This window comes from Alligator mississippiensis, chromosome 11 (assembly GCF_030867095.1).
Source record: "Alligator mississippiensis isolate rAllMis1 chromosome 11, rAllMis1, whole genome shotgun sequence".
NCBI lineage: Eukaryota > Metazoa > Chordata > Crocodylia > Alligatoridae > Alligator > Alligator mississippiensis.
Genome location: NC_081834.1, coordinates 48265401 through 48282622, shown reverse-complemented (window position 1 = coordinate 48282622; position 17222 = coordinate 48265401). Strand labels below are relative to the sequence as shown.

The 17222-nt window shown below is 45.3% G+C and overlaps 1 protein-coding gene across 1 annotated transcript; it reads right to left on the bottom strand.

Annotated features, from left to right (window-relative positions):
• Nucleotides 1–1147: 1147 nt before the first annotated feature.
• Nucleotides 1148–3717, bottom strand: LOC102576961 (olfactory receptor 2T27). The gene has a single exon (XM_006277183.4). The coding sequence runs from the start codon at nt 3624–3626 to the stop codon at nt 2682–2684; it is 945 nt and encodes a 314-aa protein (XP_006277245.2). The 5' UTR covers nt 3627–3717; the 3' UTR covers nt 1148–2681.
• Between the last annotated feature and the right edge of the window lie 13505 nt (nt 3718–17222).

Here is a 17222-nt window from a genome sequence, read left to right as displayed (position 1 = left end):
CACAGGGGTGGTAAGAAAACTTCTCTTTCCCCAACACCTCACCATTTCCTAAATAACTTCTAAGATCTCAAGATGTGCTCCCACATCCTATTGTTTGCTCAGAGTCCAGAGCCATGAGTGGAGGAGCTTGGACTTTTTTTAATAGAACATTTGGCTTCTTTTAATCCTTTAAATAATTTATAGTCATTTTACTGTAAGAGCTAATACATAGAAAATAGTAGGTAACAGAATAATATCAAATTTAGAGATGTAGCAGAAGAAAAATGGGCTCCACATTTTTGGCAGACTCGCTGCAAAATTAAAAAAAAAAATACTTACTGAAAATAAAATAGTGGCTGCCCAGAGAGAGCCACCAGTCCTCATTGTGCCACAGACCAGCCATGCAGCCCATCAAGGGGAAAGAGGGGAGGAGGATGCCAGCATGAAGGGCTGCCAACAAGATGGCAGACAGCCCAACCCTTGCTGCTGGTTCACTGCAACGAGTGCCTGTGACATGGCTTCACCACTCTCCACCAACTGGGACACCCAAGGGCTGGATAGGGAGCAGGAGTGCCTGGAAGGCGGGGATCACCCACTGGCCTGCTCTGGGTCCGCTGGAGACAGCAGTGGCAACAGGCTTCCAGGTGCCCTTGCTCCCTGCCCACCTCCCAAGTGTCCCTTGCAGTCTGGAAGCAGGTGCTGGGATGGGGGATCCACCCCACATTCCCATTGTCCCCAGCTGAGCCTGGCACCTCAGGCTGTCACTTCTCCTTACCCCTGCCTGGAGCAGATCAGGAGCAGCCCTGGGGCTCCCCTGCCCCTGGATCAGCTGTGGACAGTGGGGGCAGTGGACAAGTCAGTCCTTCTTCCACCCAGAGACAACACCTAGGCAACTCCTGTTGGAGAGCATGGGAGCAACCAGTGGGGCACCTGCACTGGAAGGGAGAAGGTGCTTAGAGGTGAAGGGAGGAGTTTCCCTGATTCACAGACTTCAAAAAGTCACCCACCACAACTGCTGTCCTGGCCTCCCTCCTTGGTGCGGGCAGGGGACACAAGTGGAAGCTCTCACAACCCTCTTTTCATATTCCTGCATCCACCCATGTCCACATCCTTCAGGGCTCAAGCAGGCCATATAGTGCTGCATAGCCATTGTACTGGTCAGGCCACATCATTTATTGAAACCATTATGAACTTTAATTAAATTTTCTTCTCCTCTTTGTTCTACATCAGCCTACTCATGTCTTTGCCTTTTTGAGTGTTCATGCTTTCTGGATCTCAGAGTATCTTTATTTGACTTTGTGAAGTTTCTGACACATTCAGGCATTGATTAGACTAGCGTCCTTCTCTCTCTACTAGATGTCGGTGCCCAGGACATGGGTGGTCAGCCTTCATGATTAGAGACATGGCCAGGGACCGTAATCAGTAGCTCAGGAATAGGCCAGCATTAGGGGCTAGAATCAGAAGTTAAGAGAGAGGGCTGGCCCAGGAGTAGTCCAGAGTCAGGAGCTGAGCCATAATCAGGAAGAAATCAAATGTCAGAAACCAGGCTCAGAGAACAGAGGTGCAGGAAAAGGGGTTGGGAGCAGGGACCAAAGTCAAGGCAAGCTGTGACCTCACCAGGATACTTAGAGCTAAATCCTATTTCACCTTGACGTGCCAAAGGAGTATCCTTTTTCATGAATAAAGCTGCTAAATAGAACAGGTTAACCTAAAATTTCTGCTAAATAGAACAGGTTAATCAGGGAGGCTGTTAGGTAGGCCAAGACAGAGATGGAGCTCGGGCTACTGACCAGAATTAAGGATAATATAAAGTCCTTTTTCAAATACATAGGAAGTAAGGAGAAGGCACTGGGTAGCATGAGGTTGCTACAGGCTATGCTTGGCAATCTGGTGATTGTGGGAAACGAAAAAGCACGCTGTCCAAATTTGCTGATGACACCAAGTTGTGGGGTGAGGTGGGCACGCTGGAGGGGAGGGACAGAATCCAGGTAGATCTAGGCAGGATACAGAGGTGGACGGATGAGAATAGGATGGACTTCAACACAGACAAGGGCAAGGTGCTGCATCTAGGGAGAAGGAACCAGAAACACACCTACAGGCTGGGAAACACCCTTCTTGTCAACACGGTGGCAAACAGTGATCTTGGAGTCATTGTTGACTGCAGGATGAACATGAGCCGTCAAAGTGAGGAAGAGGTCAGCAAGGCTAACCGCACCTTGTCATGCATCTACAGATACACCACAACCAGGTCTAGGGAGGTGATCATTCCCCTCTATGCAGCTCTGGTCAGGCTGCAGTTGGAGTCCTGCATCCAGTTCTGTGTGCTGCGCTTCAGGAGGGATGTGGACAGCATCAAGAGGGTCCAGAAGAGGGCCACCTGAATGGTAAAGGGGTAGTGGGGCAGGCCCCATGAGGAGAGGATAAAGGGCCTGAAACTATTCAGTGTCCACAAGAGAAGGCTGAGAGGGGATCTGGTGGCAACTTACAAACTTACCAGCTTGGACCAGAGGGAATTGGGGGAGGCTCTGTTCCCCCAGGCACCACCCAGGGTTACTAGGAAGAGCAGCCAAAAAGTGTTAGAGAGAAGGTTCAGGCTGGACATCAGAGACATTACTTTACAGTTAGGGCTGCCAGGCTCTGCAATGGGCTGAGCAGCACACAAGTCTCTCTCTCCCCCTCCCCTGGGCAGGCTACAACTTCTGTCAATCTTGCTGGAAGTCTCTGCATTTCCCAATCCACTTTCTGAGGGCATGTAAGACATCCCTGTTTCTCAGGCTGTAGATGAGTGGATTGAGTACTGGGGGGACAATAGTGTAAAACAGAGACACAATCTTGTCTTGCTCTGGAGAGTGGTAGGAGCTGGGTCTCATGTACATGAAGATGACTGCCCCGTAAAACATGACCACCACAGTCAGATGGGAGGAGCAGGTGGCCAGAGCTTTCTGCTGTCCCTTAGTTGACTTCATTCTCAGGACCCTGGAGAGGATACAAGTGTAAGTGGCTAGTATAAGGGAAGAAGGGATGAGGAGCACAACAATGCCAGTCACATACAGCAGAGTCTCATATCGAGAGGTGTCAGAGCAGGACAATTTGAGCAGGGCTGGGACCTCACAGAAGAAGTGGTCAATCTCTTTGGAGCCACAGTAGGGGAGAGCCAGTGTAAACACTGTGTGAAACAGGGCATTTACTGATGCTGCCATCCAGACCCCAGCTGATAAAAGAAAGCAGATGTTCCTGCTCATGAGGATGGGGTACTGCAAGGGGTTGCAGATCGCTATGTACCTGTCATAAGCCATGACTGCCAGGAGGAGGCACTCTGATACACCCATGGTCAGCACAAGGAAAATCTGAGCCCCACAGCCAGCTGGAGAAATGGGGTTGCCTGGGATCAGGAAGTCAGCTAACATTTTGGGGACAATTATCAGTGTCTGACAGATGTCCATGAAGGCCAATTGTCTGAGGAAGAAATACATGGGGGAGTGAAGGGAGGAATCCACTTGGATTAGAAGTATGAGGAGAGCATTCCCAGACAAGGCAGCGATGAAAGCTAATAAGATCATGGCCATGGGGAACATGTGTACACTGGTCCGTCTCAGGAATCCCAGCAGAACGAAGTCTGCTAAAAAGGTTTCATTCTCACTCTTCATTTCCTCTCCACACAGCTTTGCCTGAAGCCCTGGACAAGAACCAAATGCCTGGTGGAATATGCACACACTTCCTACTGGATAACGCTCATGGAAACTGAGGCAGCAGCAGGCTATCTTCTCCTGTGGAAGAAATGGCAGACATTATGATAGATAAGACAATAGCCTCACTTCCTCGGGAACTATGTACATTTAGGGTAAAGATTTCCTATTATTAGCCTAATATTTCTATGTCCATCTGCAGGCTCCACCTACAAGTGAGCTGCAGTGGTTTAACTCATGGTATGTCTATGCTACAGACGTAGAAATGATTACAGCAGGGATTAGCAACCCACGGCCTGCCGGACCTTTGAATATGGCCTGGGTATTTGGGGTCATTGGTGGCATTTGGAGGTGGGGGACACCATCTTCAGGTGCTCTCCCCAGGCTGTCTCGAGGACAAGCACCATCTGAGGGCATTCTTTTTGTGCCACAGGTGGAGATTAGTGGCAGTGGTGGCAAGGTGCTTGGGTGCCCACCTCCAACCTGCAGTAGGTTATTCCAGTTTGCCGCTGGAAAAGCTTGCCTACTCTTCAACTACTATGCTTGACAGAGATGTCATAGCTAGAATTAAACAAGTTAATTGGAGTCCTGGTTGCAATCTAGCCATGGCAGTGAGGAAGTCAATGCATGCTACCTTCCCTGACCAGATGCAGGGAAAATAATCAGTGCCTGTGCTCCATGCTGGCAGTATTAGCCATATAGTACCTGTGCTACTAATACTACCTAGTTATATGTGAGTCTAACTGAACTCGATGGGAAACAATCTCACCGAAAAAACTCATGGCAAAACGATTCACAATGATTGAGTGTAGCTCAGTCCTCCTGGTCATTCTCCTTTTCCATCACCACCAGCAGTGACATGTATCATGAGTAACATGATCAGTAGCAGGAGAAGAAGCACTTGGCAATGCAGACATGGCACACGGGAGTATGAGGAAACACGCTCTGTCCCAAACACCTCACCATTTACCAAACTCTAAAAAATACCCCATACCTGCTCCCCAGCCATAGCATGTGCTGGGCAATTAATGGGACAATGAATGCTTGAAGGTATCTACAGTGAAAATATTTGCAGAACGAATCCTACAAACTTAGGTGAGGAAAGAATGTATGTATTTGTTAGTTGAAATTTTAGTACAGGAAAGCCTGAAGGCCGGTGTCCCATTTAAAAGAATGTTTTTAACAGAAAATCTTCCATCAGCTCTGGGATTTTAGTGTCCAATTTTTCAAGTGCTTGGGTAGGTATCCCATAAAAGCAACTGAATTTAAGAGGACAGGTTCTCAGCTCTTTCTGGATATCACTATACAGTAACTCGGGCAGCTGAAACTGAACTAAGGCTAGATGAAAGGTAACACCTATTGAGATAAGCTGTAGGCTGTTTGAAAAAGGAAAGAAAAAGAGAAAGAAAGACTACAAAAAACTGCTTAAAATGAAAACATTATTTTCATGAAAAATGTGAAACAAAGTTATTCTCATGTTGCTAGAGGTCTCTCCATATCATTTCAGTTCTATGCAACCACTAATATAATATAAGAAAAAGAAGAAATGCCAGTCCTATAATGCTCCTGATCTATATTATCAGTCGGTATTTCAATTAATGTACATGGACTTTTTTTTTTTTTTTCATGAATGTGACATTTCACTTTTCTAAGGAACATTTCTCACCCTGTTCCCCACCCCAAATTAAAATATTAATTCAGAAAATCTCAAGTAACTGGCTGAATGACACATGGTACAAAACACTCTGGAAGAAGCCTGGCAGGGGTGGTAGGTACAGCATGATGACCTTGCTATGCCCTTCCTCTGACATCACAAGCCAATGTACTCCATCACAGGGGATCTTGCTCGACACGGCTAGCCAGCGTGCAGCCAGCCACCCTTGGCATTTTAAACTGGGCAGGTCTGGTTTTGCCAGAATGCTGCTTTTATCACGCTTTATAATGCAATAAGTCTATGGCCTGGGAAAATGATAAGGCATACCTGATTTCCCTATTAAATAGATTAATTGTTTATTAATGCTTCATTAGCATGAGAAGCAATTTTGTACATTTAATAGCCTGATATGTGGTAATTTTATCTTGTAAGCTTTTTAAGCCCAGCTAAAAACTGGGGACAAAGAGCCCAGGTCTGCCTCAGAAAATCCCTTTTCAGGCAGGAACTCAAGATCCTTGCTGCATTGCCCCTCTGCAGGTGAACCAAGGTCAGTGTATCTACGAAACCTATACCCGCCACACACCGTTCACACAATGCTCAAAACACAACCTACAGCATGTAGTCTCAGCAACACCAGTAAGAAGTTATCTTGCCTGGTTGGCTGGCCACCTGCTGGAAACCTATATGACCCAGGAACTTAAACATTGTTTTCAATAGTAATGATTTTGTGACTCTCTTACATTAATGGATCTTTCTTTTAAATCAGCAGCTCACTATGCTTATCTGTATTGTCTTAGGAATTGCCTCTGGTTTGTATTCCAATGTTAGAAGTGCTGTTAAGATTTCTTTGACCCTTGTTTTGGACTGTGTGCTTTTACCGCACCCAGCTTCTCAAAGCATCCTTGGTCCCCAGAATCTCGCTGGGGCTCTGCAGTCCTTGGCCTCGGTGCCTGTTTTCCTTCTAGCAGAGTCAACTAGAAACCTTAGATCTCTATCGCTACCAAACTTTGTACACACCATGTAGGGACAGAAAGATAATTAGGATTTAGCCCCTCACATGCCAAGCTAGAGACAACGGAAAGTGTTGAAAGAGTGGAACCATAATTTTGTATTTGGGAGAACACAGCCCCCAAGTCACTGTGTGATATGGAGTTGTGAAGCACTTAAAATGAACAATGCCTCGTACAGGGTGTGTTTTAAAGTCATTACAAATGGAAGTATAGATATGGTTTTATACGCATATATTATTACTCCTGCTCCTACCTTTGTCTAAGGTAATTTGCATCTTTGCAGCCTCACAGGAAAGCTGAGACTCCTTACCAGGTGAGACCAGCCTGCCCAGAGGGTTATTCCATCTATTGACTCCTCTGTGAAATCCTATGAAATATGAACTTTCATTTCTACCCAGCAGAACTTTTACAATCTTTTCTCTGATTCCTGATGAAGGGTGTTTGTGCCCAAAAGCTTGCAATGAAAGTGGGTTTTTTTGCAAAAATCTTGTTGGTCTAATCAAAGACATCGCATCTGTCCATGAGCCCTGATTGATATTATTAAATACTACACAAATAGTTTATGACATGCTATCTTACACTAAATCTCTCTTTACCTGACATTTTTAATAGCCCTAAGAGCAGCCTGGGTTAAATCCTGGACCTGCTAAGGTGAAAGACGAATTTGGAACTGACACCAGGAGAGACGGACTTTTACCCCTTCTTTGCAAACATTTCCTCCTCCTTTGAAGTTCATCATCATACGTAGCTGCCCTGACAGGAATAATCTGTTTTCATTAAAAATTTCCACCTCCCAATTCTTAATTGTATCATCACAGTCTTTGTCACATGGAAAGAAACACATTACAGGACATTTGTAGCTATGAAATAAAGTAAAATGTATTTTATTGTTAGTACTATTAGTAGAAGTAATAATAATAAAAAGTAAAATATACATGACTTTATTGAAATGTAATACCTGAGATATATTTTGAGAAACATTTATATGCCACTTCTTCTGTCATTATCACATGGGGATCTTTAAGAAGAGAAACAGTGCTGTTTGTAATAAAGATAAATCTGGTTTTAAGAATCTTCAGCTGTATAAAATAGGACTAGAAAGAAACAGTAATCACTTACCTTGGTCTCCTTTATCTTTTTCTCTGATGACTTCAGTAAGAAACTTAAACTTTTCTACTATATTCCTGGAATGTTTTCTTTTTCCAGCCTAGTGGTACATGTACATATACAAGAAATAGAGTTACAAGCTCAAAAGCAAGTACACAAGAAATCCACATGCATCTCCTTTCTTGCATGGCATTCCTTTCGTATGGGGCAGCATTAGTTTTCTAAGGAAGCAAATTAACTTAAAATGCCTCAGCTATGAGCTCCATTTCAGTTTCAACATAAAAATTGCATAATACAAACTCTTGCCCAGAGACTGAAAACATTTTTATAAGTTGAAAAAATGCAACATGGGCAATATATAAAAAGGATCTGAAATTAGTCTTAAAGAAAGACACTCTACACTGAATAGAGAGACAGCAGAGCTCTTTCAATCCTGCTTCTGCATCTAGCTGAGTAAATCAGGTAGTGGAGAGAGGGGAGCACGTATGTCATAAAAACTCAGGCTACACAAAAGCCAAGTCAAGCTTGTGGCCATTATGTGGCCAAGCTTGTGGCCATCAACAATAGCTTTGAAATCTAATGGGACCAAATTACACAAACTTTCCCACACTCTGGGGGTCTTCTCCCAAGTCTCTAATTAAGTTCTCCTTCCTGCTCCATATAGGCACTCTGGCAGACTTCCCTCCATTCAGGTATTTGAAAACTTTGCAAAATTATGCTCAGGGAAGTTTCTTAGCAACCTCTGTCTGGAGGTGGGAGAGAACAAAGCATTTCAGGAAGGATGATACATTTCAGTCTTTCTTAGAATAAATTCTAGGGGGAGGATTATTTTTTTTTTAAGGTGGGAAACATCGTATTTGAATTTTTTCATTCTAATACAAAATGCTAAATCTCTCACTGCTTGATTTTCTAGTGGGATGAGACCTTGGGTTGTGACTCACTCGACATGATGTTTCTCAGTCAAGAGCATCAGTTCTCCAAACATTCAATCACAAGACATCCCTCTATCTGGAGAGTTTGAAAGAGAGGAAGAGCAAATGAGCATAGTCTGCTCAGATATGGATAAGAGTCTCCCATCTCTGGCCCCACAGTCATGGACTGGGGCCTGAGAGCTCTCTGCTGGCGGGGCAGGGGGACGATGTCCCTGCCTGGCCTCTGGTGGCAGCCCCTGCCCCAGCAGCAGGCAGCTCCCAGGGACAGCGAGCAATGTCCCAGCTGCACCAGAAGATAGCTGTCTCCTGGCCCCGTGCTCCCTGCCAGCTCCTGGGCTAGTACCAAAAGGGAGCTTTGAGCTACCCCCGGCTGCTGCAGGAATGCAGTGGAAGTCCACCAGAAGTAGGAGCAGTCTGCTATTAGGGGCAGCAAATCTTCTCCTTCATCACTGCAAGTGTAGATGTATGCCTGGGAGAGTTTATTTTATTGTACCTCACTCTAAAGTGCTCCTGGACTATTTGCATGTGCAGATGAGCCCAGTCACTCACTGCAATAAATTTTGTTGGACCACCTACATGTTTGGGATGGGCTTTGACAAGCTTCCAAATGTAGAGCATTCTTCTTCAGGTCAGAGGGAGTTTTTGGTTCCTAATACTAGACATTTGTTCCAAAGTGGTACATCTATATGAGATGCTTTACTGTGAAGCAGTGTATTTTGCTGTGCAGTTAACATATGCGTCTACACATACACATGGTTACTGCACAGTAACCCTTCCTAATACTAAGCTTGCTACCTGCAAATGCAAGTAACAAATTTACTTGCAGTTCCTAACTGTGCAGTAGCACTTGTCTAGACACCTGACTGGGAGCAAATCTGCTCCTGGTCAGTCAACACCCAAGGGGTGGGAGATTGCTCCCTGCCCCGTGGAGCTGGCTGCTGCCAGGGAGGGCTCTTCCACTGGAGCCCAGGCAGGGACTATGTCCCCCTCCGCAACCAGCAGGGAGCTCCAAGACCCCTGCTCCAAGGTCATGATTGTGGAGCAGAGGCTAAGAGATCCTTGTCTCCCACCCCCTGTTTCACCATCACAATTCGGGAGGAGGGGGTTGGGTGATCCTTATCTCCCAGTTGTAGGCCTGGCATTGGGACCGGTCCCACTCTCACGGAATTGGTGCTGGGAGATAAGGTTCAGGGCCATGGCCTCGCTACCAGCTACTCCGTTGGTGGACTGGACTGGGGGATGGGTCCTGCCCCACCCCTGCAGCTCTTTCCAAGCCACGCACCTCAATCAGCCATGCCTCGGGCATGCCCCTGACCAGGACAGCTCACAGTGATTGTGGGGTGGGGACTGGAGAGCCTGTTCCTCGCCCACCTCTGCGATCTAGGAGCTGGGTGGGGAACAAGCTCTCCAGCCTGTTCCCCACCCAGCTCCGTGATCATGGAGCTGAGCAGGAAACAGGTTCTCCAGCCCCTGCCCTGTGAACTGTCCTTATCAGGGGCAGGTCCCAGTCCCACGCCCTGATGGGCAGTCAAGGCATGGGGCTTGAAACGACCTGCAGGGGTGGGCCAGGTCCCAGCCCCCTCCCCTGACCTGCCAGTGGGGTAGCTAGTAGCAAGCTAGCTAATCACCTCAGCAAATCATTAAAGGTGTGGAGTGTGGGGAGGCTGCACAGGGGAACCTCCAAGGTTAAAGGAGCTGCTGGGCAGCCCACTTCCAGCGTGAATTCTGTAGGTCCCTGCTCATGACCATAGAGAGGATACAAGGAGAACCAGAAAGGATTGCTGCATGTCACAGAAGTGCCAGATTGCTAATAAAATGTCATGCCTGCTTTCTTCCCTTCTGGCCATATGCCTTACCATTGAATTGAGCCATAAGGAAAGTTTGGTATGTGACCTCAGGCCAAGAGTCCTAGTTTTCCATGGGAACATTGCCATCATTTTCTGGCCACACAAACCAAAACATCTGGATCCCTCCCCTACTTCCCACTGCAGATGTCTCAAAGCAACAGGGTCCATGCATAAGGCCTGCATACTCCCAGTAGCTCATAAGTGCATTAGCTGCAATCTTGCCATGTTCACTCCCTTGTGTTGGGCCAAGACACCCTCTCCAGGCCTCTTGCCACAATGCTGTACATGTGCACAGGGCAGGGCTGTGACTCAGGGGCTCCGGCACTGTGCGAAGCTGTGGGGATCCTCTCCTATGAAACCATTTCAAACACTTAACTCCCAAGGTCTGAAGCGCAGGGGTTGCCCAAGGTCTGTATGGTCCCCAGTGGCCTACTTTGGTCAGTGTGGCCTAGATTATTGCAGGGAGGATCCTATGTCTCCCCTTGGTATTCCAAGACTGTCTGGTATTTAGTCTGGGGCACTGTTTAACCCAAGCCGCATTTCAATTCAACTACCTTCCTTTTCCTCGAACCATGTTTTAGCTAGTCTCACAGCAGCTCCACTCTCAACAGGCTTATCCGTGAGCATGCCTGAGGACCACAGACATCAAGGCCTGTTGTTTCTCACCCACTCTCACAGCTCAGGGAGACACACAGGTTGACATATAACACATTTCCCTCAGCAGCGTCAGCACTCAGAAGCAGTTCATGGGGATTTCTTTTCAGGGGCAGATGGAGAAATGCCCTGTGTGAACCTAGCACATGGGTTTGTTGAATTTTTTAGGAGAAGTTGGGAATGTGAAGGCATAGCCGAGCCTTCACAAAATTCATCCATTGTTTCTTTGAGAACTATCACCATAATCCCAGTCTGACAGGAAAACTGTCAAATGTAAAAATATTATACATATTAACCAATTCAGTTTTCAACATCTTATTTATTTTTAACAAAAACATCCCTCATTTGATAGATGTCTTGCATTCATTTGTCCTGTCTGCTGACCAGCTCCATTTCTTCCAGGCACAAAGATAGGAACGTTGAGCACCATTTTTTTTGTTTGCTCCTGCATCATCTCACCATGGATGTAAAGCTAGTGAGGTTGTTGTTTCTCCCTGTTGCCCTTTTCTGTGATGTCTTACGTAAATCAGATCAATTAATCTTATGTAAAGCCGTCTATACAGATACTTGGTAAAAGCTTTTTTCTTAAAGAAAATAATAATCTTTTGTCCTAAAAAGAAAAGATTAGATTAAATTGGAGTTTTTCTTCTTCTTTCTAAAAACATGTTTTCTACCATTGGCCTTAGTGGAGTGAAGCTGGTGGAAAAACAATGTAAGTGAGACAGGAGCTAAAGTACAGTCCCTCACTCATGAGGACCTCACAAGACCTAAGAAGGTCACATTTTGGCCAACTTCAATGGATTGAAACCATTAGGAAAAAGAGTCATGTCCCCAGTAGGCACAAAGAAAAGCCCATCTCCCTATAATGACCCTTCAGGTATTTGAAGGCTGTTATCAAATCCCACCTCAGGCTTCCCTTATCCAGCTGAAATAGCCCCAGTTCTTTCAACCTTTCTTCATAAGTCTTTTCTCTCAGGTCCCGGATCATTTTGAGGCTTCACAAAATTGATCCATTGCTTCTTTGAGAACTACCACCGTAATATCAGTCTGATGGTACAACTGGCAAATACGACAGGTGAAAGAAATAGTATACCTATTAACCAATTCATTTGTCAAGGTCTTATTTATTTTTGATGACAAATTCCTTTTTTTGGTGAATGTCCTTCATTCATTTTGTTCTGTCTGCCGATCAGCTCCATCTGTGCCAGGCACAAAGAAAGGGACGTTCAACACGGCTTTGTTCTCATTTAACGCTTGGCATTCTTGCCATGGATGTAAACCTAGAAAGCTTCCTGTTTCTCTCTGCACCCTTTTCCGTGATATCTTGAATAAATTGAATATATTTATTTTACACAAAGCTTAGAGAGATTCTTGGGTAACAGCCTTTTTTTTTTCAGAAATAAGGCTGCTAAAGAGAACTGGTTAATCTAAAATAGAGGTTTTTTTCTCTTCTGTAAAAACTATGGCTGCCTAGACAGGTGCTCTTTGCAGTTCTCACTATGACGCGTTGGAGCAGATCCTATTAATCGCGGCTGCCCCTCACTCCTGCAGTGTCACGTGTATGAAACCCTGGATTGGTTTAAAATGGCCATTGGGGTGCTTTACCTAATACTCGTCGAACAAACTCTAGATAAAGCATCCTGCGGTCATTTTTAAATACATGAGAAATCATTATATGCGATGCTGTGGGTTTTTTAGTAGAGTGGCTGTCCAGATGCCACTCTAACTAAAACACCCGCTCACGCCCCGTGTTTCACCTTTGACCTCAGTGGAGTGAACCTGGTGGAAAAACAACGTGAAGCGAGACAGGAATCAGACATAACGTACAGTGCCTTGTGCTTAAAAATAGTGGTTGGGAAGATCTCCTTCTAAGCACTTAGGATCATAGGCTGAAAGAAACCTCACCAGGTCCTGTGGCCCATGTCCCTGCTCCAGCCACGTTCGTCCCTGACTAAACCACCACAGCCAAATGTTGGTCTTCCCTGCTTTTGGACGTTTCCAAGCATGGAGAATCCACAGCTTCTCTCGGTAACCTCAACCCTGTACGACCACTCCCAATGGCAGCTAGTTCCCCCTAATCTCCACCTTCAATTTCCCCTGCTCTGGCTTGCGGCCCTTGCTCCTAGTCCTGTCCCTTAGAGCCACAGAGAAACACCCATCTCCATTCTCTCTATAACCACTCTTCATGTATTTGAGAAACGATTATACCCTGCTCCACCGTCCATTCCTATCCATCCTAAATAACCCTCGTTCTTTCATACCTTCCTCATAAACTTTCATCCCAGGGGCCATTTTGGTTGCCCTTCCATTTGTCATATTTCCTGCAGGGGGGCTTGGGCCTTTTGCAGGGGCAGCATCAGGGAAATACAAAGTTTCAATCCCCCATGAAGGCTTCACTGTTTGCAATAATTTGGTTAAATTTCCTGAAGCAGGAAAACACTAATGAACAGGGAGAATGGGTAGGATTTCCTCAAACCTCTTTCTAAGCGTTTAAGTGATAAAGTCCAAAAGTCCATGATGCTTAATAGGGCACAGGCTGTCACGTGACTGAGAAATGTTAGCTTCCTTCTAAATGATCCAGGAAACCCTGCCGGCGGCCTTCTCAGTTTAATGAGACTTAGCTCATGGTAACGTACAGCTTATGTCAATTTTGCAGGAAGACTCTGAATATCCCAATCAGCTTTCTTAGGGCTCGTAAGACATCCCTGTTTCTCAGGCTGTAGATGAGTGGATTGAATGGTCGGCTGACAATGGTATAAAACAGAGAAACAATCTTGTCTTGCTCTGGGGCGTGGTAAGAGCCTGGTCTCATGTACATGAAGATGCCTGCCCCATAAAACATGACCACCACAGTCAGGTGGGACAAGCAAGTGGTCAGAGCTTTCTGCTGTCCCTTGGTTGACTTCATGCTCAGGACCCTGGAGAGGATACAAGCGTAAGATGCTAGTATAATGGAAGAAGGGATGAGGAGCAGGACAATGCCAGTCACAAACACCAGAGTCTCATGCTGAGAGGTGTCACAGCAGGATTATTTGAGCTGAGATGGGAGTTCACAGAAGAAGTGGTCAATCAATTTTGAGCCACAGTAGGGGAGAGACAGTATAAACAATGTGTGAAACAAGGCATTTACCAATCCTCCCATCCAGACTCCAACTGATAAAAGAAAGCAGATGTTCCTGCTCATGAAGATGATGTACTGCAAGGGGTTGCAGATCGCTATGTACCTGTCATAAGACATGACTGCCAGGAGGAGGCACTCTGATACACCCATGGTCAGCATGAGGAAAATCTGAGTCCCACAGCCAGCTGGAGAAATGGGGTTGCCTGGGGTCAGGAAGTCAGCTAACATTTTGGGAACAATTATCAGTGTCTGACAGATGTCCATGAAGGCCAATTGGCAGAGGAAAAAGTACATGGGAGTGTGAAGGGAGGAATCCACTTGGATTAGAAGTATGAGAAGAGCATTTCCAGACAAGGCAATGATGAAGGCTAATAAGATCATGGCCATGGTGAACTTGTGTACATTGGTCCGGGTCCAGGGTCCCAGCAAAATGAAGTCTGCTGAAGAAGTTTCATTCCCACTCTTTATTTCCTCCTTGTGTGGCTGTGCCTGAAGCTCTGGACAAGAAGAAGATGCCTTGGGCAATGTGTGCACACTTCCTACTGGATAATACTAACAGAAACTGAGGCACCTGGCAGGTTTTCTTTTCCTGTGGAAGAAATGCCAGACATTATGGGTGATGAGACAATAACCTCACTTCCAGGGGAATAGAGTTAACTTTCGGATAAAGAGTTTCTACACTTTGCCCAGCATTTCTATGTTCAGCTGCAGGCCCCACCTGCATGTGGAATCGCAGTGGTGTACCTTGTGTTATACCTACGCTGTGGAATTGAGCACAGCAGGGATTTTCAACCTATAGCCTGCATAACCATTGAACAGGGCCAGGGGTTTTGGTGGCATGTGGAGGTGAGGGGCACTTTCTGCAGGTGCTCTCCCCAGGATGCTGTGGCAAGTAATGCCGGCTGTGGGCATCCTAGTTGTGCCATGGGCAGAGACTACTTGCAGGTCCTAGCACCCACTACTTGCAACCTGGGTTAGGTTATTCCAGTTTGCATCTGAAAAAGGTTGCCAACCCCTGAATTACCCATGGCCTGCAGAAGTTCTGAATCTGCTCTGACCATTTTGGGGCATTGTTGGCATTTGGAGATAGGGGGAAGTGCTGTCCCCAGGCGGTCATGAAGACAAGCACCATCTGTGGACTTTCAACTTGTGGCACAAGTGGAGAGTAGTGGCAGTGGTGGCAGGGTGCTAGTGTGTTTGCCTCCAACCTGCAGTAAGTTATTCCAGTTTACAGCTGAAAACGACTGCCTGCTCTTCAACTACTATTCTCTATGGAGACATCATAGCCAGGTTTATAAGAGTTAACTGGAGTCCTGGTTGCAATGTAGCCACAGCAGTGAACACGTCAGTGGATAGTACTTTCTCTAGCCAGATACAGGGCAAATAAGGAGTTCCTATGCTGTATGCTGGTAATATAACCAAATAGGAGCTGCACTCCTAATACTACCTTGTTACGTGTGAATCTGACTGAAATCAATGAGAAATAATCACACAGAATCACCTGGGTGAAATATTCCCCAACGACTGAGTGTGGCTCGGTTGTTCTGGCCGTTCTCACTTTTCATTACCACCAACAAAGACATTTATTGCTATAAATGCTATTCATAGTAATAGGAGGAGCACTTGACCAGGCAGGAACTGGATGTCGGGGTATGGGAAAACATTGCCTGTTCCAAACACCTCACGATTTGGCAAGCAAAACTGAAATAAAAAGCCCAAAACCAAAAAGTTTCAAGGCCAATGTACTATTTAAAAAGAATGGCTTTAAAATAAATGTTTTCCCATCCCATATGTGCATTTATAAAAAAATAAAGAGTTATTGGCAAAAAAGCAAGCACATGAGCTATCCACATAAATCTCTTTGAAAAAACCCTCTAAAATTAAACAAGTGACCGTTCTAGGCATGGCATTGCTTTAGTAAGGGGCAGCAGTCGTTTTCTAAGGAAATACATTACTTTAAAATCCCTCAGGCATGAACTCCCTTTAAGTTTCAAAATTAGAATATAATACAAATTCTTGGCCAGAGCCTGAAAAACTATTTGTACAAGTTGAAAAATTTAGTGGAGAGAGGGCAGCACACATGTCATAAAGACAGACTTTTAAAAGACCAAGTCAAAGTTAAGGCCATTACATCACCTCTTCAGCAATAGCTTTGAAATGTAAGGGGAAAAAATACACAAACTTTTTTACACTTTGGGGACTCTTGTCCCAAGTCTTTAATTAAGTTGCGCTTTCAACCCCAGTGGGTGCTCTCGCACAGCTTCCTCCATTCTCTACAAAGAAAACTGCAAAGTTCTTCTCAGGGAAATTCCCTGGCAACCTCTGTCTTAAAGTGGAAGAGAACAAAGCATTTCAGGAAGGCCAAAAGACAATATGTTTCAGTCTTTCTTAAAAGAAATGCTAGGGATATGGTTTTTGCCTTTTTTTTTTAACTTGGGATATGTCATGTGTGAATGATTCGTTCTAACACAGAATACCAAATCTCTCACTGCTGGATTTTCTAGTGGAATGAGACGTCTGGGTTGTGACTCACTCGACATGATGTTTCTCCATCAAGAACATCAATTGCTCAAACATTCGAACACAACACATCCCTCTCACACGGACAGTTTGGAACAGAGAAAGACCAAAGGAACACCGTCTAGTTAGATATGCATCTCTTCATTTTTTGGATACAAATTATGGTAGAAGAGCAGGCCCAGAGGCCTCAGATTTGATTCACTCAAATGAGTGGCATCTATTACTTGATTGTAGGCCACAGAATCAGGTGCTTTATCTAAGATTGCCTGTACATTAGTCGAATATGTATGCAAATGCATCTGTAGCTCTCATTAGTGCTTTGAAAAATCTGCTTAAATTCTGCCACTCAACACAGAGTCTAGGCTGGTGGTTTTAACAGAGCCTCACCTACACCAAATGCATAACTGTGCTGTGGGGGAGGGTAGAAATACTCCCCTATAACTGTCATAGCTGTGCCAATGAAAGTGTAGAGAGAGAAGGCCGGAGAGCCTAGTCAGAAAAATACTCACACTTAGGTTAAGACTGGGTGGAGCAAATTTCTTGTTTTAGGAACAAAAGACTCCCTCTGACCTGACGAAGAATGCACTGCATGCCAAAGCTGGTCAAAGCCTATCCCTGCCATGCAGTTGTAGTGCATAGCTTATGCCTCGGCTTTTTGGATAGTGTATACACTGTGGAGCACACTCATGTTTATGTAAGTTTTGCCAAGTAC

Bases quoted from the DNA above. Each gene is read 5' to 3' on its own strand.
- LOC102576961 (XM_006277183.4), bottom strand. From the start codon at position 3,626: ATGAAGAGTGAGAATGAAACCTTTTTAGCAGACTTCGTTCTGCTGGGA.